The sequence below is a fragment of the Macaca fascicularis genome, chromosome 12 (assembly GCF_037993035.2).
Source record: "Macaca fascicularis isolate 582-1 chromosome 12, T2T-MFA8v1.1".
Lineage (NCBI taxonomy): Eukaryota > Metazoa > Chordata > Mammalia > Primates > Cercopithecidae > Macaca > Macaca fascicularis.
Genome location: NC_088386.1, coordinates 21,146,925 through 21,171,848, shown reverse-complemented (window position 1 = coordinate 21,171,848; position 24,924 = coordinate 21,146,925). Strand labels below are relative to the sequence as shown.

Here is a 24,924-nt window from a genome sequence, read left to right as displayed (position 1 = left end):
CCCCTGGAAGTAATGAAGACTTAGGGAATGGCAACTTTAATAAATAGTCTTTTATATAGAAAAAGAGGACATATAGATAACCCAGCCAAGCATCCTGTTATCAGCAGCTATCTTCAAAAAGTATGCTGTGGGAAGACATATTGGTCTTCCCTAATATTATATTTTTGTTTTTGTTGTTTTCTTTTGTTTGAGACAGAGTCTTGCTCTTTTGCGTGGGCTGGAGTGCAGTGGTGCAATCTCTGCTTGCTGCAACCTCCGCCTCCCGGGTTCAAGCAATTCTTCTGCCTCAGCCTCCCAAATAGCTGGGACTGCAGGCATGCGCCACCACACCAGGCAATTTTTTGTATTTTTAGTGAAGACAGAGTTTCACCATGTTGGCCAAGCTGGTCTTGAACTCCGGACCTCAAGCCATCCGCCCACCTCAGCTTCCCAAAATGCTGGGATTTACAGGCATGAGCCACAGCACCCAGCCTCTTCCAATGGTGTGTGATTCATCAGTTTTTTTGGTCTTCTCTGTCATTGATATTTTGTACCAGTTCCACCTCTAAGGAGAATTTGTTGTCTAAATTTTTATGAGAGGAAAAATGCTGCATGATAATACAAATTAAAAGTATTTATAGCCATACCTAAAGATTGTTAATTAATGGGTCATTGTCAGCTTCAAGAAATGTCTCGAGGGAGAGCATCAGGATAAATAGCTAATGCATGCAGGGCTTGATACCTAGGTGATGGGTTGATAGGTACAGCAAACCACATGGCACTCATTTACCTGTGTAACAAACCTGTACATCCTGCACATGTATCCTGGAACTTTAAATTAAATTAAATTTTATTTATTTATTTATTTATTTATTTATTTATTTATTTATTGTTGAGATGGAATCTTGCTCTGTCGCCCAGGCTGGAGTGCAGTGGTGCGATCTCAGCACACTACAACCTCCATCTCCCAGGTTCAAGTGATTCTCCTGCCTCAGCCTCCTGAGTAGCTGGGACTACAGGCGTGTGCCACCATGCCTGGCTAAATTTTTGTATTTTTAGTAGAGACAGGGTTTTACATGTTAGCCACGATGGTCTCGATCTCCTGACCTCGTGATCCACCTGCCTCGGCCTCCCGAAGTGTTAGGATTATAGGTGTGAGCCACCGCGCCTGGCCTAAGTTAAATTAAATTTTTAAAAAAATGTCTCTTATGGAATTGTGCTGTCCCTCCTTTGTCCTCAGCATTGTTGCATTTAATGTTCTCACCCATGACTAAATAGAGGTTGTGTCTATTCCATTTGCAAATGGTTCAAATCTGAGAGAAATGGTTAATATAGTGGATGGCAGAGATATGTTTGAAAAACAATTAGATAAATATTAATAGAATATGTATTCTGCATTGAGATTTAGAAAGTCAGCTTTGTGTGGAAGGGATTTGAGAAACCCTCACCTATTTATCAATAGTTCAGTTCTAAAAGATTTGTAGTTTTGAATAACCTTAGGCTAAATTGGAGTAAGGGATGGTTCTACTTCATTCATTGATTAGACTGCATCTAGAGTACAGTTTAATTTTGAATTTATCCATTCATTCTGAAAGTATTTTAGGATGCCTCTTATATGCTAAGCCATGTGGTAGCCATCAGATATGCATTAGGGAACAAGACACACATAGTCCAGCCTTCACTTGAGTTTTCAAGTCAAATACTAATCTAGTTGAATATTCTAGAACTAAAAGAAGAGAGTTTCAAGACAGTGATGGAATTAGGTAGGGATAATATACAGAGTCTTGTTCTTCATAATGGCAATAAGAAGGCATTGCAGGGTATTTTGGTTTTTAATTGTCAGTATTATAGGTTCTTAAATTGCAGTAAAATATGCATAACAAAATTTATCATTTAGTATTTTTAAATGTACAGTTCAGTAGATATAGTTGCCTATATGTATATGTTTTAGGTTTTTTAACTGCAGTAAAATATGTACAACAATATTTACCATTTAAACATTTTTAAATGTACAATGCAGTGACCTTCAGTACATTCTAATGTGTTTCACTACATTCTGTTGTGCAACCATTACCACTCTTCATCATCAGAACTTTTTCATCATTCCAAATTGAAACTCTGTACCCATTAAATAATTGTCCCCATTTCCCCTTCCCCAGGCCCTATAATGTGAAACTTAAAGCATGAAACATACATCATTAGATTTACAAATTTGATTTATTATCTAAGATATTTCACATGGTTCAAAATTCTAAACCTATAAAAGAGTATACACATTGAAAAACCCCTCTTACCTAAATTCTTCTCCCTATAGGCAACTGTATGTGGTTTTAATCTTTTCTCAGAAACTGTGTGCATATTCAAGCAAATTCATATGTTTTAAAAAGATTGTAATGTAAGCATAAACATTGTTTTGTACTTTCCCCTTTTGTCTTTTTTTCGTATACATAAATAACTTCCTCCTTTTTATGGTTGCATGTCATTATATCATTGGAAATATACTGTACTTTTGGGGATGGCAGGAAGTTGTGAGTTTGCATTGTACGGTTTATATTTTCTCTGTGGAATGGGAAGGACAATCATATGTTCAGTGAAATGGAAAAATAGAGGGTTAAAGGTTTCATGAAAGTTGATGTGGTTTGAAATTTTGCCAAATGAGAATGAGATTAGTGTGGTAGGATTGTTAACAGCTCTAGTAACCATTTGAGATCAGCAACTCCAGATTTGTAATGGAACCAGTTCTCTAAGGTACAATTTCTCCAGCCACACCCAGCAGCCTGGATACAGGCCTGGAAAAGGCTTCAGGCCTTTTTGATCCTGAAGTTGGATCCATTCAAGATTGGATTTTTTCAACAGCTTATGATGCATGGACTGTGAGACAAGGGAACTTAATTTGTATTAATAAGAACAAAGGTAATGTATGAACTCTGAAATCAAAAGGACTGAGGAAAGATGTGAAGACAAAAAAATATAATGGATTTGGAAATGAGAGGAGTCAGTTGACTGAAAGGTATTGATGCGATAGTAAAGACCATAGTGAGTATAAATGAACAAGCAACTTCGAAGAATGGGGTAAGTAGAGAGTGGAATGTCTGAATTTACCAGGTAGAATGGTTTCTTAGGACCTGGTTATAACCATAGGGATAGTTGGAGTAGATTTTAGAAGGTCCGGCAGGGCGCGGTGGCTCACGCCTGTAATCCCAGCACTTTGGGAGGCCGCAACGGGCAGATCACAAGGTCGGGAGATTGAGACCATCCTGGCTAACACAGTGAAACCCCATCTCTACTAAAAATTAGCCGGGCATGGTGGCGGTCGCGTGTAGTGCCAGCTACTCTGGAGGCTGAATCAGGAGAGTGGTGTGAACCCGGGAAGCGGAGCTTGCAGTGAGCCGAGACTGCACCACTGCACTCCAGCCTGGGCGACAGAGTGAGACTCCGTCTCAAAAAAAAAAAAGATTTTAGAAGGTCATTGAAGACAATAAGTGTGAGGAACTAAGAGGGAACTAGGAGCCATATTTTAAGCATTTTAACAAATGAAAACATATCTGGGAAAGGGTGACCAGAATAATGAGAGGAATCTCATATTCAGTTCTACAAATGTCTAATGTTATTGATTGCCTACTATATTTAAGATATTATTTCAGAGCTGCCAGCAATACAAAGATGAATAAGACATAGTACTTGATCTTATGAAGCCTATAGGAATTTGAAAACAAGAAGCCCTAAGGGGAATAGGTTTTTAAATATTTAAAGATCTGTCATGTTTTAAAAGAATTAGACTTCTGTCTTTGTGACCTCAGAGAGCAAAACTAGTATCAAGCAGTGGAACTTAATCCTGATGTAGATTTTGGCTTAATATGAGTAAGAACTTTTAAAATATATATACTTACATATGTAGCACTATAACAATAAAAATGGAAAGGAAAAATACCATAATTCTGCTATACTAACAAGTAAACTGTTTTCATTTTTTATTTCTACTCTTGTCTATATATCTAATAATTATTACATAGTTTTATCTATCTTACATGTAATGAATGCTATCATCTGCTAATTTTCTCTTAGCAATGCCTTGTCCCATACGTTAACATTGTCTTTATAAGTTGTTTGATTTTCTTTACTTTTATTAATTTAAAGATGGTTTATTGCATTTGGGAAAGTTATCCATACTTATTTTAACAAACCACACATAGAAAAAACATTTTTTTAGAAAAGTAAAAGTCTCCTAGTCCCTGATAAAACAGACTTTAAACCAACAAAGATCAAAAGAGACAAAGAAGGCCATTACTATAATGGTAAAGGGATCCATTCAACAAGAAGAGCTAACTGTCCTGAATATATATGCACCCCATACAGGAGCACCCAGATTCATAAAGCAAGTCCTTAGAGACCTACAAGAGACCTAGACTCCCACACAATAGTAATGGGAGACTTTAACACCCCACTGTCAATATTAGACAGATCAACGAGACAGAAGGTTAACAAGGATATCCAGGACTTGAGCACAGCTCTGCACCAAGCAGACCTAATAGACATCTACAGAATTCTCCACCCCAAATCCACAGAATATACATTCTTCTTAGCACCACATCGCATTTACTCTAAAATTGACTACATGATTGGAAGTAAAACACTCCTCAGCAAATGTAAAAGAACAGAAATTACAACAAACTCTCAGACCACAGTGTGATCAAATTAGAACTCAGGATTAAGAAACTCACTTAAAACTGCCCAACTACATGGAAACTGGATAATCTGCTCCTGAATGACTACTGGGTAAATAACGAAATGAAGGCAGAAATAAAGATGTTCTTTGAAACCAATGAGAACAAAGACACAACATATCAGAATCTCTGGGACACATTTAAAGCAGTATGTAGAGGGAAATTCATAGCACTAAATGCCCATAAGAGAAAGCAGGAAAGATCTAAAATCGATACCCTAACATCACAGTTAAAAGAACTAGAGAAGCAAGAGCAAACAAATTCAAAAGCTAGCGGAAGGCAAGAAATAACTAAGATCAGAGCAGAACTGAAGGAGATGGAGACACAAAAAAAACAAAATCAGTGATTCAAAAAAAATCAGTGAATCCAGGAGCTGGTTTTTTGAAAAGATCAACAAAATTGATAGGCTGCTAGCAAGACTAATAAAGAGGAAAAGAGAGAAGAATCAAATAGATGCAATAAAAAATGATAAAAGGGATATCACCACTGATCCCACAGAAATACAAACTTCCATCAGAGAATACTATAAACACCTCTACGCAAATAAACTAGAAAATCTAGAAGAAATGGATAAATTCCTGGACGCATACACCCTCCCAAGATTAAACCATGAAGAAGTTGAATCTCTGAATAGACCAATAACAGGCTCTGAAATTGAGGCAATAATAGCCTACCAACCCAAAAAAGTCCAGGACCAGACAGATTCACAGCCAAATTCTACCAGTGGTACAAAGAGGAGCTGGTGCCACTCCTTCTGAAACTATTCCAAACAACAGAAAAAGAGGGAATCCTCCCTAACTCATTTTATGAGGCCAGCCTCATCCTGATACCAAAGCCTGGCAGAGACACGACAGAAAAAGAGAATTTTAGACTAATATCCCTGATGAACATCGATGCGAAAATCCTCAGTAAAATAGGGGCAAACCAAATCCAGCAGCACAGGAAAGAGCTTATCCACCATGATCAAGTCACCTTCATCCCTGGGATGCAAGGCTGGTTCAACATACGCAAATGAGTAAACATAATCCATCACATAAACGGAACCAACAACAAAAGCCACATGACTATCTCAATAGATGCAAAAAAGGCCTTCAACAAAATTCAACAGCCCTTCATGCCAAAAACTCTGAGTAAACTAGGTATTTATGGAACGCATCTCAAAATAATAAGAGCTATTTATGATAAACCACAGCCAATATCATACTGAATGGCCTAAACCTGGAAGCATTCCCTTTGAAAACCAGCACAAGACAAGGATGCACTCTCTGACCACTCCTATTCAACATAGTGTTGGAAGTTCTGGCCAGGGCAATCAGGCAAGCGAAAGAAATAAAGGGTATTCAATTAGGAAAAGAGGAAGTCAAATTGTCACTGTTTGCAGATGACATGATTATATATTTAGAAAACCCCATCGTCTCAGCCCAAAATTCCTTCAGCTGATAAGCAACTTCAGCAAAGTCTCAGGATACAAAATCAATGTGCAAAAATGACAAGCATTCCTATAAACCATTAACAGAGAGCCAAATCATGAGTGAACTACCATTCATCATTGTTACAAAGGGAATAAAATACCTAGGAATCCAACTTACAAGGGATGTGAAGGACCTCTTCAAGGAGAACTACAAACCATTGCTCAATGAAATAAAAGAGGACACAAACAAATGGAAGAACATTCTATGGTCATGGATAGGAAGAATCAATATCGTAAAAATGGCCATACTGCCCAAGGTGATTCAGTGCCATCCCCATCAAGCTACCAATGACTTTCTTCACAGAATTGGAAAAAAAACTACTTTAAAGTTCATATGGAACCAAAAAAGAGCCTGCATTGCCAAGACAATCCTAAGCCAAAAGAACAAAGCTGGAGGCATCATGCTATCTGACTTCAAGCTATACTACAGGGCTACAATAACCAAAACAGCATGGTACTGGTACCAAAACAGAGATATAGACCAATGGAACAGAACAGAGGCCTCAGAAAGACCACCACACATCTACAACCATCTGATCTTTGACAAACCTGAGAAAAACAAGAAATGGGGAAAGGATTAACTGTTTAATAAGTGGTGCTGAGAAAACTCGCTAGCCATATGTAGAAAGCTGAAACTGGATCCCTTCCTTACACCTTATACAAAAAATGATTCAAGATGGATTAAAGACTTAAATGTTAGACCTAAAACCATAAAAACCCTAGAAGAAAACCTAGGCAATACCATTCAGGACATAGGCATGGGCAAGGGCCTCATGACTAAAACACCCAAAGCAATGGCAACAAAAGTCAAAATAGACAAGTGGGATCTAATTAAACTAAAGGGCTTCTGCACAGCAAAAGAAACTGTCATCAAAGTAAATAGGCACCCTACAAAGTGGGAGAAAATTTTTGCAATCTACCCATCTGAAAAAGGGCTAATATTCAGAATCTGCAAAGAACTTAAACAAATTTATAAGAAAAAATCAACCTCATCCAAAAATGGGCAAAGGATATGAACAGACACTTCTCAAAAGAGGACATTTATTCAGCCAACAGACACATGAAAAAATGCTCATCATCACTGCTCATCAGAGAAATGCAAATCAAAACCACTGTGAGATACTATCTCACACCAGTTAGAATGGTGATCATTAAAAGTCAGGAAACAACACATGCTGGATAGGATGTGGAGAAATAGGAACACTTTTACACTGTTGCTGGGAGTATAAACTAGTTCAACCATTGTGGAAGACAGTGTAGGATCTAGAACTAGAAATACCATTTGACCCAGCCATCCCATTACTGGGTATATACCCAAAGGATTATAAACCATGCTGCTATAAAGACACATGCCCATGTATGTTTATTGTTTATTGTGGCACTATTCACAATAGCAAAGACTTGGAACCAACCCAAATGTCCATCAATGATAGACTGGGTTAAGAAAATGTGACACATATATACCGTGGAATGCAGCCATAAAAAAGGATGAGTTCATGTCCTTTGCAGGGACATGGATGAAACTGGAAACCATCATTCTCAGCAAACTATCACAAGGACAGAAAACCAAACACTGCATATTCTCACTCCTAGGTGGGAATTGAACAGTGAGAATGCTTGGACACAGGGCAGGGAACATCACACATGGGGGCCTGTCGAGGGATGGGGGCCTGGGGGGTGCAGATAGCATTAGGAGAAATACCTAATGTAAATGATGAGTTGATGGGTGCAGCAAACCAACGTGGCACATGTATACCTATGTAACAAACCTGCACGTTGTGCACATGTACCCTAGAACTTAAAGTATAATAAAGAAAGATCAGTTTTAGTTAAAAAAAAAAAAAGTAAAAGTCAACTGTTGTGCTTTCATAACTTTCCCTCTAGATAGCTTCTCTACTTAAGTACATAAAGAAGGATGAATTGATAGATAAGCAATTTTATATAAATAGGATCATATTGTACACACTTTTCTGTAAAATGCCTTTTTCACTTAATACTGTTTTAGGACATTTTTTGATACCAGTAACTAAAATACATAATTTTTATTGACTATATGATTATATTTTATATATAAGATACTATACCATGTGCTTTAGATGTATTATCTTTATTTATTTATTTATTTATTTAGGCTATTTTAATATTTTTTATTAAGGGCTATAAAAATACCCAGAAAGATAAATAAATGTGATGCAATGATATCTGTCCTAATATGAAGAACTTTCTTTCACTGCGTTGTTTTCCTTCACAATGGCCTTCAAATCACAGGAGGCAGTGATTCCATGCCATTTCCTCTTCTTTTATTACACACTACAGGATTTCTGAATCAGTATCCCCGCCCTCAGTCTTCTCTTTATAAATCAAAGTCACTTTCAATCCACCAGTTAAAGGGAGCGTATTTTTTTATCTTCCACGAAGGGGGCTCTTTGTTTCACAACTGGATCATAATGCAAAAGAGTCAGTTTTTCCTTCAGTCGGTTTCTCTTGGTGTTGAAGCAGAAACCTGTCCCAGCTTGGCTCACCATTCTCACCAAAATGTTTTTTGACTTGCTCTTGGCAAAGACGACGACGGAGAGGAACATGGTGACCACCCCTGGACAGTCTCTGTCACTCTAGATGTATTATCTTTAATTCCTTCAACAGTTCTACAAGATAGATGATAGTAGGTCCATTTTATAAATGAGGAAGCTGTGTTTGGAAAGGTTAAGTAACTTGTCAAGTCACGTAACTAAAAAGTGAAAGAACAAGAGTGTAAACACCCTTTAACACCCCTTTTCTCCCATTCTCCTTCCAGTATTTGAATTATTTGGTAATTCAGTGGCCGTGTTTGTATTATTGACTAAGTATATTAAATTAATGGACTAAATAAATTAATATTGTTCTCTACTAAATCAAGCAGTTGACTGTTCCTTTCTTGGTCAACTTTTTGTTTACCTTGTAATTTACTTTTTTCCCATCTGTTTGGTTTTCTATACAGCTACTGCTGCTTTTTCACTGAAAGACTCCAACCAATCTGTCAACTTCCAACATGTCTTATAAGCACATAAAATAATCTTTTTTCTTTTTCCTGGAGATTTTCCTCCCACAGCCTTCTGTTATGCTCCAGTCTAAACCAGTTTTTCTTTAGGCATGGCACAAAGCTGTCACCCTGAATTTCCTTGGGCCATTCTGCTCTGTTGGATCCTCACATTCCTGGATTTCATGACTTTTATTTCTTAGTTTACTCCCTGATGTTTTAAATATTTTATTATGGAAAAAATTAACATATAGAAAAGTACATCCTGTAGTATAATGAACCCCCCATGTACTCATCACCCAGCTTCAACAATTATTATCTCACGACCAGTTTTGTTTTTGCTGTGCTCCCATGTACCTCCTCTACCCCATATTATTTTGAAGGAAATCCTAGAGATTGTATTTTTTCTATAAAATGTTTCACTATATATCTCTAAAGAGTAAGGAAGTACTGTTCTCTTTTTTGAGACGGAGTCTTGCTCTGTCGCCACGTCGGAGTGCAGTGGCACAGTCTCTGCTCACTGCCACTGCTGCCTCCTGGGTTCAAGCGATTCCCCTGCCTCAGCCTCCCGAGTAGCTGGGACTACAGGTGTGCACCACCACGCCTGGCTAATTTTTTGTATTTTAGTAGAGACGGAGTTTGACCGTGTTGGCCAGGATAGTCTCAATCTCCTGACCTCATGATCTGCCCGCCTCAGCCTCCCAAAGTGCTGGGATTACAAGCATGAGCCACCACGCCCGGCCAGGACTGTTCTTAAAAATAATTATGCACGGCTTAATATGTAAGTCATGGGTTAATAGGTGCAGCAAACCACCATGGCACACGTTTACCTGTGTAACAAACCTGCACATTCTGCACATGTATCCTAGAACTTAAAGTAAAATTAAAAAAAAAAAAAACTATAAATATTAATCCCCATTTAAAAAGTAATTAATTATAATACCATTATTATACCTTAAAAATTAAAATTAATTGCGTTAAATCCCTTGATTGCATTAAAAATGCAGCAAATGCTTGGGTGTTGGATGCACCAAAATCTCACAAATCACCACTGAAGAACTTATTCATGTAACCAAATACCACCTGTACCCCAGTAACCTATGGAAAAGCACAAGCATGCACACACACATAAAACATATTTATTTATTTATTTATTTATTTATTTTTTGAGACGGAGTCTCGCTGTGTCTCCCAGGCTGGAGTGCAGTGGCGTGATCTCGGCTCACTGCAAGCTCCGCCTCCCGGGTTCACGCCATTCTCCCGCCTCAGCCTCCCAAGTAGCTGAGACTACAGGCGCCCGCCACCACGCCCGGCTAGTTTTTTGTATTTTTAGTAGAGACGGGGTTTCACCATGTTAGCCAGGATAGTCTTGATCTCCTGACCTCGTGATCCACCCGCCTCGGCCTCCCAAAGTGCTGGGATTACAGGCTTGAGCCACCGCGCCCGGCCTTTTTTTTTTTTTTTTTTTTTTTTTTTTAATTTTATTTTTACTTTTTATTTTATTTATTTATTTTTTTTTTTTTTGAGACGGAGTCTCACTCTGTCGCCCAGGCTGGAGTGCAGTGGCTGGATCTCAGCTCACTGCAAGCTTCGCCTCCCGGGTTCACGCCATTCTCCTGCCTCAGCCTCCCGAGTAGCTGGGACTACAGGCGTCCGCCACATCGCCCAGCTAGTTTTTTGTATTTTTTAGTAGAGACGGGGTTTCACCGTGTTGGCCAGGATAGTCTCAATCTCCTGACCTCATGATCTGCCCGCCTCAGCCTCCCAAAGTGCTGGGATTACAAGCATGAGCCACCACGCCCGGCCAGGACTGTTCTTAAAAATAATTATGCACGGCTTAATATGTAAGTCATGGGTTAATAGGTGCAGCAAACCACCATGGCACACGTTTACCTGTGTAACAAACCTGCACATTCTGCACATGTATCCTAGAACTTAAAGTAAAATTAAAAAAAAAAAAAACTATAAATATTAATCCCCATTTAAAAAGTAATTAATTATAATACCATTATTATACCTTAAAAATTAAAATTAATTGCGTTAAATCCCTTGATTGCATTAAAAATGCAGCAAATGCTTGGGTGTTGGATGCACCAAAATCTCACAAATCACCACTGAAGAACTTATTCATGTAACCAAATACCACCTGTACCCCAGTAACCTATGGAAAAGCACAAGCATGCACACACACATAAAACATATTTATTTATTTATTTATTTATTTATTTATTTTTTGAGACGGAGTCTCGCTGTGTCTCCCAGGCTGGAGTGCAGTGGCGTGATCTCGGCTCACTGCAAGCTCCGCCTCCCGGGTTCACGCCATTCTCCCGCCTCAGCCTCCCAAGTAGCTGAGACTACAGGCGCCCGCCACCACGCCCGGCTAGTTTTTTGTATTTTTAGTAGAGACGGGGTTTCACCATGTTAGCCAGGATAGTCTTGATCTCCTGACCTCGTGATCCACCCGTCTCGGCCTCCCAAAGTGCTGGGATTACAGGCTTGAGCCACCGTGCCCGGCCTCGATATTTAATTTTACATAATTAAAATGCACTTTTTTTGGGCCGGGCGCGGTGGCTCAAGCCTGTAATCCCAGCACTTTGGGAGGCCGAGACGGGCGGATCACAAGGTCAGGAGTTCGAGACCATCCTGGCTAACACGGTGAAACCCCGTCTCTACTAAAAAATACAAAAAACTAGCCGGGCGAGGTGGCGGGCGCCTGTAGTCCCAGCTACTCGGGAGGCTGAGGCAGGAGAATGGCGTAAAAACCCGGGAGGCAGAGCTTGCAGTGAGCTGAGATCCGGCCACTGCACTCCAGCCTGGGCGACACAGTGAGACTCCGTCTCAAAAAATAAAAAAAATTAAAAAAATAAATAAAATGCACTTTTTATGTTACAAAAAATGCAGTAAAGGTTGAAATTTTCAGTTGTTTTGTGAATATATAATTTTACTATTTTGTGGGGTTCTTTTTAGTTTTTTCCCTGTAGTTTGTATAGATCAGTACCCAAATAAGGCTCACATATAGCAAATGATAGATGTTACTGAAGCCTTGGGTTTCTCTTTTATTTCCTTATTTATTTATTTTTCCATTGTGGAAGAATCTAAATTGTTTTTGTAATCTAGATTCTGCTGCCTGCATCCTCATGGTGTTGTTTAACATGTTGCTTTTTCCTCTGTATTGCCATATTCGTAGTTAGATCTAGAAACTTCTAATATTTGGAGACAATTCTCCTTTGTAGTGATGTTTTCTTCTGTTAGGAGATATCTAAAGCCTCTCTTTTTATGTTAGCAACTGTCAATGTTCAGTACATTATTTATTAAGTCATTGGACATTGCAGAATGGTGATATTCTAACACACTTTCTTCATTTGATAGTTGGCATGCCTCATGGCCGGGTGCTGTGGCTCTTGCCTGTAATCCCAGCACTTTTAGAGGCCGAGGTGGGTGAATCACGAGGTCAGGAGATTGAGACCATCCTGGCTAACATGGTGAAACCCCGTCTTTACTAAAAATACAAAAACAAAATTAGCTGGGCATGGTGGCGGGTGCCTATAGTCCCAGCTACTCGGGAGGCTGAGGCAGGAGAATGGCGTGAACCCGGGAGGCGGAGCTTGCAGTGAGCGGAGATCACGCCACTGCACTCCAGCCTGAGGACTCCATCTCAAAAACAAAAAAAACAAATAGTTGGCATGCCTCTGTAAAAGAAAACCTCCTCATCATTTATTATTTGGACATTCGCTGGTTCAGTTTGTTTAAGAAAGGCAGGATAGGGCCGGGCGCGGTGGCTCATGCCTGTAATCCCAGCACTGGGAGGCCGAGGTGGGCGGATCAGGAGGTCAGGAGATCAAGACCGTCCTGGCGAACACGGTGAAACCCCGTCTCTACTAAAAATACAAAAAAATTAGCCAGGCGTGGTGGTGGGCACCTGTAGTCCCAGCTTCTAGGGAGGCTGAGGCAGGAGAATGGCGTGAACCCGGGAGGCGGAGCTTGCAGTGAGCCCAGATCGCGCCACTGCATTCCAGCCTGGGCGACAGAGCAAGCCTCCGTCTCAAAAAAAAAAAAAAAAAAAAAAGGCAGGATAAATTTTTTCCTTCTCATTTTTTAATTTTCAATGTAATAAGTTGTTCCGTCAGCAACTTACAATGGCGTCCTGTGCTCTTTATTTTCAAAGTTGGCAAGTTTAAGTCCTTCAACTTTGTTCTTTTTCAAGGTTGTTTTGGCTGTTCTTTCACTTGCATTTTTATATAAATTTCTGTATCAGAAATTGTCAATTTCAGCAAAGAAGTCAGCTGGAATTTTGATAGAAATTGCTTTGAATCTGTAGATTAACTTGGGGAGTTTGGCTTCTTTATAATAGTAAGTTTTCAAATTCATGAACAGTAATTAATTTCTTTCCATTTATTTAATTTAAAAAGAAATCCTACAGTGTTGTGTAGCTTTCAGTGTGTAAGTCTTACATTTTAAAAATCAGGTTGAGGGCCGGACGCAGTGGCTCACGCCTATAATCCCAGCACTTTGGGAGGCCGAGGTGGGCGGATCACCTGAGATCAGGAGTTCAAGACCAGCTTGGCCAACATGGCAAAACCCATGTCTCTACTTAAAATATAAAAATTAGCTGGGTGTGGTGGTGCATGCCTGTAATCTCAGCTGCTCAGGAGGCTGAGACAGGAGAATTGCTTGGACCCCGGAGGCAGAGGTTGCAGTGAACTGAGAACACACCACTGCACTCCAGTCTGGGTGACAAAGCAAGACTCCATCTCAAAAAAAAAAAGAAAAGAAAAGAAAAAATCAAGGTGAGGAAAGACCCTTTCTAATTCTAGTTTACTGAGTATTTGTGGGTTTTTATTTTTAACTCATTTTTTTAAATCAATTTTATTTATAATCTTTATTGATCATCAAATTGTCCCTCCTTTGACAAATGGGACCATCTCCAATTACTTTGTAATTTACATTCTACTCTTTTCATGATGATACCTTTATTCTACTTTCAGAGCACTTTGATAGTTCAGTATTTAGTGAGCAAGTTTGTGTTCTGTTTATCTGGGCTGTTCTTTGTCAATTCTGTTTGTAATTTGTCATCATCATTTCACTCTGAGTAATTTCAGTTTTTCAGTGTGTCCTCCTATAACTTCCACACTCCATTATTTCCCTCTGGTGTGTTAACAATTAGATTGGCTCCCCTTTCTAAATCTTATCTAGTGTATAATACTCTTCTTGGATGATACAACCAGAACTAAACATTCTCTTACGTTTGCAGGGCACTATTATTTGATATAAGAACAGAGTGTCCTAAATTTTCCCCCATTTCTGTCATGTGTCAAACTGTTTCATTGTGAAACTCATGTGGTGGGAAAGCAAAATATTACAACTATTTTGGAAAACAGTTTGATAATTTGTTTATAATTTTTTATAAAGTTAAACTTACAAGACCTGCAAAACACGAACAAAAAATAAAAGAAGACCTGAAATGAATGGAGTGGTATACCATGTTCGTGGACAAGGAGACTAAAACAAAAGAAACTTTTTTTTTTTTTTTTTTTTTTTTTGAGACAGAATTTTGCTCTTGTTGCCCAGGCTGGAGTGCAGTGGCACAATCTTGGCTCACTGCAACCTCTGCCTCCCAGGTTCAAGCAATTCTTATGTCTCAGCCTCCCAAGTAGCTGGGATTACAAGTGCCTGCCACCCTCACAGCTAATTTTTGTATTTTTAGTAGAGATAGGGTTTTGCCATGTTAGCCAGGCTGGTCTTACACTCCTGACCTCAGGTGATCCACCTGCCTTAACCTCCCAAAGTGCTGGGATTACAGGTGTGAGCCACTGCGCCTGGCCAAAAAAAAAATTTTTTTAAGAGACAGGATCTTCTGCAACCTGGGTGACAGAACAAGACTCCGTCTGAAAAAAAAAAAAGAGACAGGATCTTGCTCAGTCACCCAAGCTGAAGTGCAGTAGCACAATCATAGCTTACTGTAGCCTCAACTTCCTGGGCTCAAGCAATCCTCCTGTCTCAACCTCCCAAGTAGTGAGGACTACAGGAGCACGACACCATGCTTGGCTAATTGTTTTTCATTTTTTACAGAGATTGGGCCTATGTTGTTGCCCAGGCGGGTCTCGAGCTCCTGGCCTCCAGCAGTTCTCCCACCTTGACCTCCCAAAGTGTTGGGATTACAGGCATGAGCCACCGTGCCTGACCTCAATATTTTTTAAATGGCAGTTTCCCTCAAATTGTTCTGTAGATTCTGTGCAATAACAATCAAACTCGAGTAAGATTTTTGTAGAAATTGACATTTTAAATCTAAAATTGATATGCAAAGGCAAAGGATAGGCAAAGGAACTTCAAAAAAGAAGAAAAGAATAAGAGTCACACTGTTTTTCCTTACAGTCATCAATCAGGAGACACATGTAAATTACTGGAACATATAGAATCTAGAAATAGACCCATATATGTGATCAATGTATAGAATCTAGAAATAGACCCATATATGTGATCAGTTGATTTTTGACAATATGCAAGACAGTTCACTGGAGAAAAGCTAGTCTTTTCAACACATGCTCTTGGAACAATTGGACATCCATATGTGAAAACAAGAAGAAACCCAAACTATATCTTACACAATATGCAAAATTTAATGATAAATGGATTGTATATTTGGGACTTTGGGTTAGGCAAGGATTTTTTTAGACGGGTACAAACTTCATGAACCGTAAAAGACAAAAGTGATGAATTTCACCTCATCAGAACTTAAAATGTCTCTCCCCAACTCTGTTAAGAGGTGAATAGACAAGCCATAAACTTAGAGAGAAATTTGTAAACTACATATTTGATAAAGGAATATATAAATTTATAAGTACACAAAAGGAATTTTTAAAATAATATATTAAAAATTCTCAGCTGGGCAGGGTGGCTCACGCCTGTAATCCCAGCACTTTGGGAGGCAAGGTGGGCGGATCACCTGAGGTCAGGAGTTCGAGACCAGCCTGGCCAACATGACAAAACCCCATGTCTACTGAAAAAAACTACAAATATTAGCCAGGCATGGTGGCACATGCCTGTAGTCCTAGCCACTCAGGAGGCTGAGGCAGGAGAATCGGTTGAACCTGGCAGGCAGAGGTTGCAGTGAACTGAGATCGTGCCACTGCCCGCCAGTTTGGGTGACAGAGTGAGACTCTGTCTCAAAAAAAAATTCCCAAACTCAGTAATAAGAAAACAAAATAATTAATTTTTAAAAGGGTTAAAAGATTTAGAAAGACACTTGACCTAAGGCGATACACAAAAGTCAAATAAGCACATGAAAAGATGCCCAAGACCTTAGTCGTCAGAGAAATGCAAGTTAAAATCACAGTGAGGTACCAGTACACATGCATGAGAATGATGGCAAGGTTACTGAACAACTGGAACTTTCTGCTGGGAATTACATTGCTTACATTGCTGCTGGGAATGCAAAATGTTCAACCACTTTGGAAACATTTTGGCATACACTGACCATACAAATCAGAAATCCTACTGATCCTACTGCTCGGTATTTAGTAAAGATAAATGAAAACATATGTTCACTCAGAAATCTGTATGCAACTGTTTATAGTAGCTTTATTTATAATCACCTAAAACTGGAATAATCCAAATGTCCTTCAACTAAAGGGATTGCAGAAATTGTGATATAGCCATACAATGGACTGTATTACTTAACAATAAAAAGCAACAAACTATTAATATACCCAATAACATATATAACTTTCAAATGCAATATGCTAAGTGAAAGAAATAAGATTTAAAAGGCTACTTACTGTATAATTCTATTTATATTATATAACATTCTGGAATGTGCAGAACTACTAGGGCAAAAAACGAATTAATGGTTGCCAGGAGCCAGGGACGAGAGAGAGGAAAGGATTGCTACAAGAGGCACAAGAGAACCTAACTTTAAAAAATCAGAGGGTGATTTCCAAAGTCAAAAGTTAACTCTGCATGTGTATGTGTGTGTGTTCATGAACACAAATAAGCATACATGTTCTGGCCGTAAACTTCCTGTTTCATCATTGTAAGCTAATGTTAAATTCTACTGGGAAATGCCTCTTTTTATATTATATATGATCAAAAGTACATTAAAAGGCATATGCTAATTCTTTCAATTTAGAAAAGGATAAATGAATTTTTACTTACTTTGTAAAACTGAATGAGAAAATAATTATTCTAACCTCAAAAGAAGGTTCACGTTTCATAATGTCTTCAGAGACATTTACAATTTTTTGGTGGTTGTTGCTAATTTTAGTTTGTTAGGAATTAAGTATCCTTTTGTTTTAAACCTACACCCAAAGCATACTGCTTATACTTTGTCCTTAAAAATATTTTTCTTACTCATTTACACCTTTTCTCTTTCTTCTATGCACTTTACCTCTTTGATAATGCATTTACAAATTTGTTTTATAATTTTCTTTCCTTGCCATAAAACTATGGACCCTAATCTTCAGAATCTTTCACTTTTAGCTGGGCCTGGTGGCATGTGCCTGTAGTCCCAGCTACTTGGTGGCTGAAACAGGATCATCACTTGGGCCCAGGAGATCAAGCTACAGTGCACTATGGTTGTGCCTGTGAATGGCCACTGTATTCTAGCCTGTGCAACATAGTGAGAGCCCATCTGTTGGGGGGAAAAAAAGAATCACTCACTTTTTAGGCCATTTCAGGACCCTAGGAGGGAGTTTTGGCAGTTTTCACAGGATCATATGTACCTATCAAATTTATACAAGTAGACACTTTTAATATATTAAAAGATCTCTTTTCCGCACAACTTCCTCTTCTCATATTTTTCCTTGTGTTTTGTGATTGTGGAGTTATCACCAAGCATTGTTCGGATCAGGCTAAGAAGAAATTATATTAGGGGTATGTTTGGTTTTGATTTAGTGGGCTATATTTATGTATTTAGTTAGGTTATTGCTAGCCAACCTAGTATAGGAATGGCTTCCAGAAATAATCCTGGTACTGGCTAAGTGGACATATTGCAGTGCGAACGTGTCTTATGGTGCCAAATGCTGGGAACATGTGAGTACTGGAGGAGAAGCAAGGTTGAAATTTAGAGAGCCAGAGGATAATCTGCAAATAATTCTTTCAATTCTTATAGCCTATATTTGACAGAAATTTGATAGAGGTTTTTTTTTTTCAAATTTGATTATAATTAGAAATATATGTACACACAGAGTATGACAGTGAATTATGAACTTGAAAGAAACTTTAAAAAATTATCATTGGTAAACAAAATTCGATCATCCATGATTGAGTAAAGACTGAAGTATCCTATTTCTCAAATATTTCAAAGTTATTGTCACCTGAAGAGGCACTCAAAGCGTAAGCAGTGAACAATGTTGAAAAAACATTATAGATGTGATAAGTGGTTAATTTAGAAAGTGTTATTTTTCTGGATTTAGGAACATCTGTAAGCATTTATAAATTTTTTGTTTTGTGTAATTTGTGGTTTTTTCATTATAGACTCAGATTTGTACTTAATTTTTTATTTGTGATTCTGTATAAGTAACAAAAGTGTCTAACTCTAAAAAGGGCTCATTGTATCTTTACTGGCCAATTCTGTCAGTCAAGTTGTGCCTATGCCTGCTGGGCACTTGCCAGTCTCCTCAACTCTGTATACACCCCATTTTAAAGCATTGTTTTTTAGCGTACTGCCAATGCATGAATTATATGCATGTTACTATTCTAAGCATTATGTATATTTTAAAACTTACATGAAAGAGAAGCTAATTTAGAAACCTGAGATAAGAATACAATATATAGAGAAAGTTCCTTCTGCCCCTCAGTGGGTTGACTCAAACGTCTCTGGAGTCTACCCATCCCCACACTTTGGAGACCAATGCTATGAAGTGGGAGCTATTGAAGGTATTTTTTTTAAGGTTCTTTTTACTTCATTGAATTTTAATTACAAAAGCATTATTTGCTTATTGTAAACTTTCAGATAGACAAAGTGAAAACAAAATGAGGTTACAAGACCCCAGTTTTCATGTAACCTTTTCAGTCTCTACCACTATGACCCCGAAGGTATGCAGTGTATCATATCTTGATGTGTATTCTTCTGGAACTGCTTCCATTATTATACAGACATACATATATACACACATCTACACACCTACATAATCCTTCATACCAAACATATTACTCTGAGACTTCCATTTTTAATTTAACACATTATCTTCGACATTCATCTTACCCCTTACATAAAGATCTAAATGATTCTTAGGAATAGTTGCTTAATAGTCCATAGTTGGCATGCCCCACATTTTATTCAACCGTCCCCCAAACAGTGGATCTTCCCATTTTATACATGTAGGAATTGAGAATTAAGAAAAATAAAGGCCAGAACCTAAAGTTAGGAATGTTACCTAGTCCCAGAATCTCCTGCTTTTTGTGTAGCTGCCCCCAGCACACACACACACACACACACACACACACACACACACACACACACAAAATAGTGTGTAAATAGCATAGGAAAATAATCCCAAGAAATATATTTAATATAATTTTTATATTATTAGGTAAAAGTTGGCTTTTAGTAAAGCAAGACTTTGGAGTCAGACTGCCCAACTTCAAATCTCAGCACCACTATTACTATCCATGAGATGTTGGGCAAATTCTTCAAATTCAGCAAATTTAAAGAGACTAGGGGTTTACAGGTGGCACCTCTTCTAGTCCTCTCTAATCCCTCTTACTTCCCCTTTGCACCCCAAACATGAGGCTGGGGTTTTGGGAAATATGGTGGTGTTACCAGTCTTTAGAACAAATGCCACCACTCCAAGCTGTAGATGAAAGAGATGTGGGTGGGGAGAGTGGGTAACAAGAAATAATTCCTCTAAACCATGGTTCATACTAGGCATATGGCTTAGGATCAACCAGTGGCATAAGACCCAGGAGGCAACTAGCAAAAACTTATCTCAATAGTGTACCCTCTCCTGCAGCAGTAAGGAAACCTCATTGTTACAGACTGGGTCCTGGCATTATGACACCCTGAAAATAGATTGCTCAGACTTCAAAACAGATTTGCATTTTGGGAGTACAACTATTGGTACTCTGCAGGAGGCAAGTGTGGCTATGTGGTTAGCCTGTTTGAAGACACTTGTATGTTGTCTTTGCCAGCATGTAGCAGTCATACCAAAAGACCTCCAGCTAGCATACTGTACACCTGTACAATGTCTCATGTAAGTGGAGAGTGTGCTTAAGAATCTGTTTTAATGGCAAACACTGCATTTTCAACAAAACAAAACAAAAAACACCACCTACCAACTTCTTCCCAATATTGATAGTTCTGAATGTTAGATTTTTTTTTGTAACCATGTGATCAAAATATACCTAAGTGTATGAATGGAAAAATAGGTGCAGAATAGGTGTTGGCAAGTATTTTCCCATTTTTATTAGTGTGTGAATTTTTAATATAAATATGGGGACACAATACATTAAAGGAAGTCAAAATATTTTAATGAACAAGTTTCAGCAATTTAATTTATAACAATTATAAGTAAATCCATTAAAATTTTTATATAGTGACAGCACTTAGATTTTTTAAACAAGTAAATTTCTTTTTGATGACAACTAAGTGGTATGTGTATAATTTTATCATACAGTAGTTTCCATTCATTCACTATAGTTATGTAATTGACTCTACATGCAAGTATATCTTTTTTTTTTTCTTTTTTTGAGATGGAGTCTCGCTCTGTTGCCAGGCTAGAGTGCAGTGGCGCGATCTCGGCTCACTGCAACCGCTGCTTCCCGGGTTCAAGCAATTCTTCTGCCTCAGCCTCCTGAGTAGCTGGGACTACAGGCGCACACCACCACGCCTGGCTAAATTTTGTATTTTTAGTAGAGACAGGGTTTCACTGTGTTGGCCAGGATGCTCTCGATCTCTTGACCTTGTGATCTGCCCGCCTCAGCCTCCCAAACTGCTGGGATTATAGGCGTGAGCCACCGCTCCCAGCTACAAGTATATCTTTTTTAATATTGTGTGTATTGTTTATGTTTAATATTTATTTTTTTAAAAGCTAATAAATAAAAATGAGTTTCACATTTCTCAAATTGACACCTATTTATGCTAAAATGCACCCAGTATTTTTTATCCAGTAAAATGGATAGTTACTTAAATTATTAATATTAGTAATCATAATCCAACCTAACAGGAATTTTTTATTTGTTAATTATTCTCTAACAGCTGTTTTCAATAGTGGGTAGTATGGACCCCTAAGAGATGATTGGAAATTTTATGGGGTGGTATTTTGGTTGTCACATTGATAGGGATGTGTTATTGGATCAATTGTCGTAACGTGTAAGTTCAATTGATCCACTAGATTTCAACCCTTCTCTTAACATTTGTTCACAGTACTTGGCACTTCGAGCTTCTGATTTTCTCAAAAGTCTAGAGAGTAACTTGTCTTTTGCAAGCAGTTTAAGTTATCACTTCCTTTCTTTTGCCAAGTTAGTTACCACTTGTCTGTCTGCATTATGCCTTCTAAATATTTCTTCGAATCACTTATTCTCTGATGTCTCCTCTCTCATTCTGTCTTTCATAGTAGTTTTTGTGTTCTTTTATTTTATCCCTTTGCTGTCAATGCAGCAAAGGGTTGGAAAGGAAGAAGTATTTCAAAGGAAGAAGAGACCACCGTGTAATCCATCTGCTATGCTTTAACAGCTCTATTGGAGATCATATCTCCTCCTAGAGGGCACAGAAAATGTTCTGGGTGGTTTTGGTTATTATAATGACTGGCTGATGCACTGGCAGTTCATGCCTACTTTATGGATAGATCTGCTAAAACACCACCATGTGTGAGCCCACCCAAAATGCCAATGACACCCCCATTTACAAACAGTGACCTAGTGCAATTCAGAGTCATCAGTTCATCACAGCCTTGTATTAACTCAGTGTAAACAGTATGCTTAGACACTAACATCTTCTCTAGTTTAGAGTAGTGTCAAATCTTACTCATTACTGTTTTTCAGGCTGAGCTTTTTGAAACTAATGTTCATTCAGAAATAACAATGAAAACAGTGTCATGGCTCCTTATTAAAAGGAAGAACACATTGGATAAATTGTTTTCTTAACTCCAGCATTCAATTTTGCTACATGTTTTGTCTTCATTTTAACAGATATTTTGGTAAAAGACCTCAGTGGGATTGTAGAGGGGCATCAAATCTTAATGAACTTCACCAGCTATTAAGTGACATAATGATTAGAAGATTAAAGACTGAAGTTTTAACCCAGCTACCCCCTAAAGTCAGACAGCGTATTCCATTTGATCTTCCATCAGCAGCAGCCAAGGTGAGAACCCTTGCTTGACTGAAAGTCTAACTTTAAATAATTTTGAATTATACTATTAAAGATGATACATATTTCATATTTCACAGAAGGAAAGGTTTGCTTTCTTAAAATAGGTTTAATTAATAGAGCCTATAAATTGGTTTTGTATTTCAGCAAGAAAGCAGGAAGAATTCAATTTTATTCATCAGATACATAAAAAGACAAGGTAACCTAGTGGTTTAAGAAAAAAAGTATTTTTGCTGAAAAAAGAACTTCAATTGCAACAGAGATGTAGTATTAAGAATTCTAAATATCGGCCAGGCATGGTGGCTCATGCCTGTAATCCCAGCACTTTGGGAGGCTGAGGCGGATGGATCACCTGAGGTCAGGAGTTTGAGACCAGCTGGCCAAGATGGTGAAAACTCGTCTCTACTAAAAATACAAAAATTAGTTGGGTGTGGTGGCACGTGCCCATAATCCCAGCTACTCGGGAGGCTGAGGCATGAGAATCAGCTTGAACCCAGGAGGCAGAGGTTGCAGTGAGCCAAGATCACACCATGGCACTTCAGCCTGGGCGACAGAGTGAGACTCCATCTCAAAAGAAAAAAAGAATTCTAAATAGAAGGTGTGAAACCCAATAATTAGCGAGGGAAATTGGGGTCCTTGCTCTAGAATTTCTTTTTAAAGTATGAATAACTGTCTTCTAGAATAACTTCATGCAGCCCTATTCTTGAAATTCTGAAACTCTGTGATCATGTTTAAGACGTGAAATTCAGTATATCAGAAAACCAGTTTACTAATCCTTACCTAATCCTTATCCATGTTTATTTTTAGGGAATGCAGTGTTTGAAATTTCTGCAAATCTGAAAATGACTTTATTAACAGTTTTTCATTGTTATCTTGAAAGCATATGAGCATTTTGTAAACATTGAGCAATGTTACTTCTAAAATAAGAACAATCTGATTTTCTTATCTATTATTTTAGCATTAGAAAAAAATAAAATGGAATCAACATGATTGTATTTTTACTTGATATTAATTTTATTTAATATTCTCCATCTTTATTTAAACCAAACCACATCTTTTTACAAAAGTACTTAGCTGCCGTATACATTTTTACTACTCTGCTTTCTTATGTTTCTTATGTCCACTTTACAGAATGCATCTTCTTAAGAAGTTATAGGCCAGGGCCCGGTGGCTCACGCCTGTAGTCCCAGCACTTTGGGAGGCCGAGGCGGGCAGATCACCTGAGGTTGGGAGTTCAAGACCAGCCTGACCAATATGGAGAAATCCTGTCTCTACTAAAACTACAAAATTAGCTGGATGTGGTGGCGCATGCCTGTAATCCCAGCTACTGGGGAGGCTGAGGCAGGAGAATCACTTGAACCCAGGAGGTGGAAGTTGCAGTGAGCCGAGATTGCACGACTGCACTCCAACCTGGGCAACAAGAGCGAGACTCTGTCTCACATACAAAAAAAAAAAAAAGAAGAAAGTATAATTGTTTGATTTATGCTGTTAGCAGAGGGCTTTGTTTTCACCCACAGCTTATCATTGGTTTCTATAATTTTGAAAATGTGACTGACTTACCTTTGCGTTGATGTTTTTAAATGAACATGTTGGAATCTTTGATAATTTTCTTTTTATATCTTTCTATAGAGAAAAGGAAAAATGATTCATGATTGCATTAATTTGTTCTGTTCATTATGCTATATTCCTAAACAATGTTATTTTTTCCCACATAGGAATTGAATACCAGCTTTGAAGAGTGGGAAAAAATAATGAGAACTCCAAATTCAGGTGCCATGGAGACAGTCATGGGGTTGATAACTCGCATGTTTAAACAAACTGCTATTGCCAAGGTACTCTTTGCTGGGCCATCATGTATTTGTCTTCATACAAATTATTCAATGTATTTTACTGTTTTTAATTAAGCAAGTTATTTATATATTGCAGAATTTCTTTGCTGTTGTTTAACTCTTTTTTTTTTTTTTTTTGAGTTGGGAGCCTCACTGTGTCACCCTGGCTGGAGTGCACTGGCATGATCTTGGCTCCCTGCAGTCTCCACCTCCCAGGTTCAAGCCATTCTCCTGCCTCAGTCTCCCAAGTAGTTGGGACTACAGGCACATGCCAACATGCCCAGCCTGTTTAACTCTTTTTTTATGGAAAAATTCAGACACATTCATATTCCAACCATATATTTATCTTTTCCAATATACAGGTATATTTTGATGCGAGAGGATACTATACATTATACTTTCTCATTTAAATTATATATATATATATTTTTTTTTTTCCATCTTTTTCTTTCTTTTTTTTTCTAAAACAGAGCCTCACTCTGTTGCCCAGGCTGGAGTGCAGTGGCTCGATCTCAGCTCACTGCAACCTCCACCTCCGAGGTTCAAGCAATTCTCCTGCCTCAGCCTCCCAAGTAGCTGGGATTCCAGGCATGCTCCTCCAC

The 24,924-nt window shown here is 38.3% G+C and overlaps 1 protein-coding gene and 1 pseudogene across 37 annotated transcripts in view; one reads left to right on the top strand and one right to left on the bottom strand.

Moving 5' to 3' along the window:
* Nucleotides 1–24,924, top strand: part of ZRANB3 (zinc finger RANBP2-type containing 3) — a 321,730-nt gene that overhangs the window by 178,040 nt on the left and 118,766 nt on the right. For all 37 annotated transcript variants that reach the window (XR_012421088.1, XR_006691008.3, XR_012421091.1 and 34 more), the window contains 2 exons: nucleotides 22,316–22,487; nucleotides 24,209–24,325. Coding sequence is in view for 31 of the 37 variants with exons in the window: in XM_045366986.3 (XP_045222921.2) it covers nucleotides 22,316–22,487; nucleotides 24,209–24,325 (289 nt within the window). In the remaining 6 variants the exon portion in view is untranslated. The remainder of the gene's footprint in view (nucleotides 1–22,315; nucleotides 22,488–24,208; nucleotides 24,326–24,924) is intronic.
* LOC123567889 (large ribosomal subunit protein bL33m pseudogene) lies at nucleotides 8,281–8,777 on the bottom strand (annotated as a pseudogene).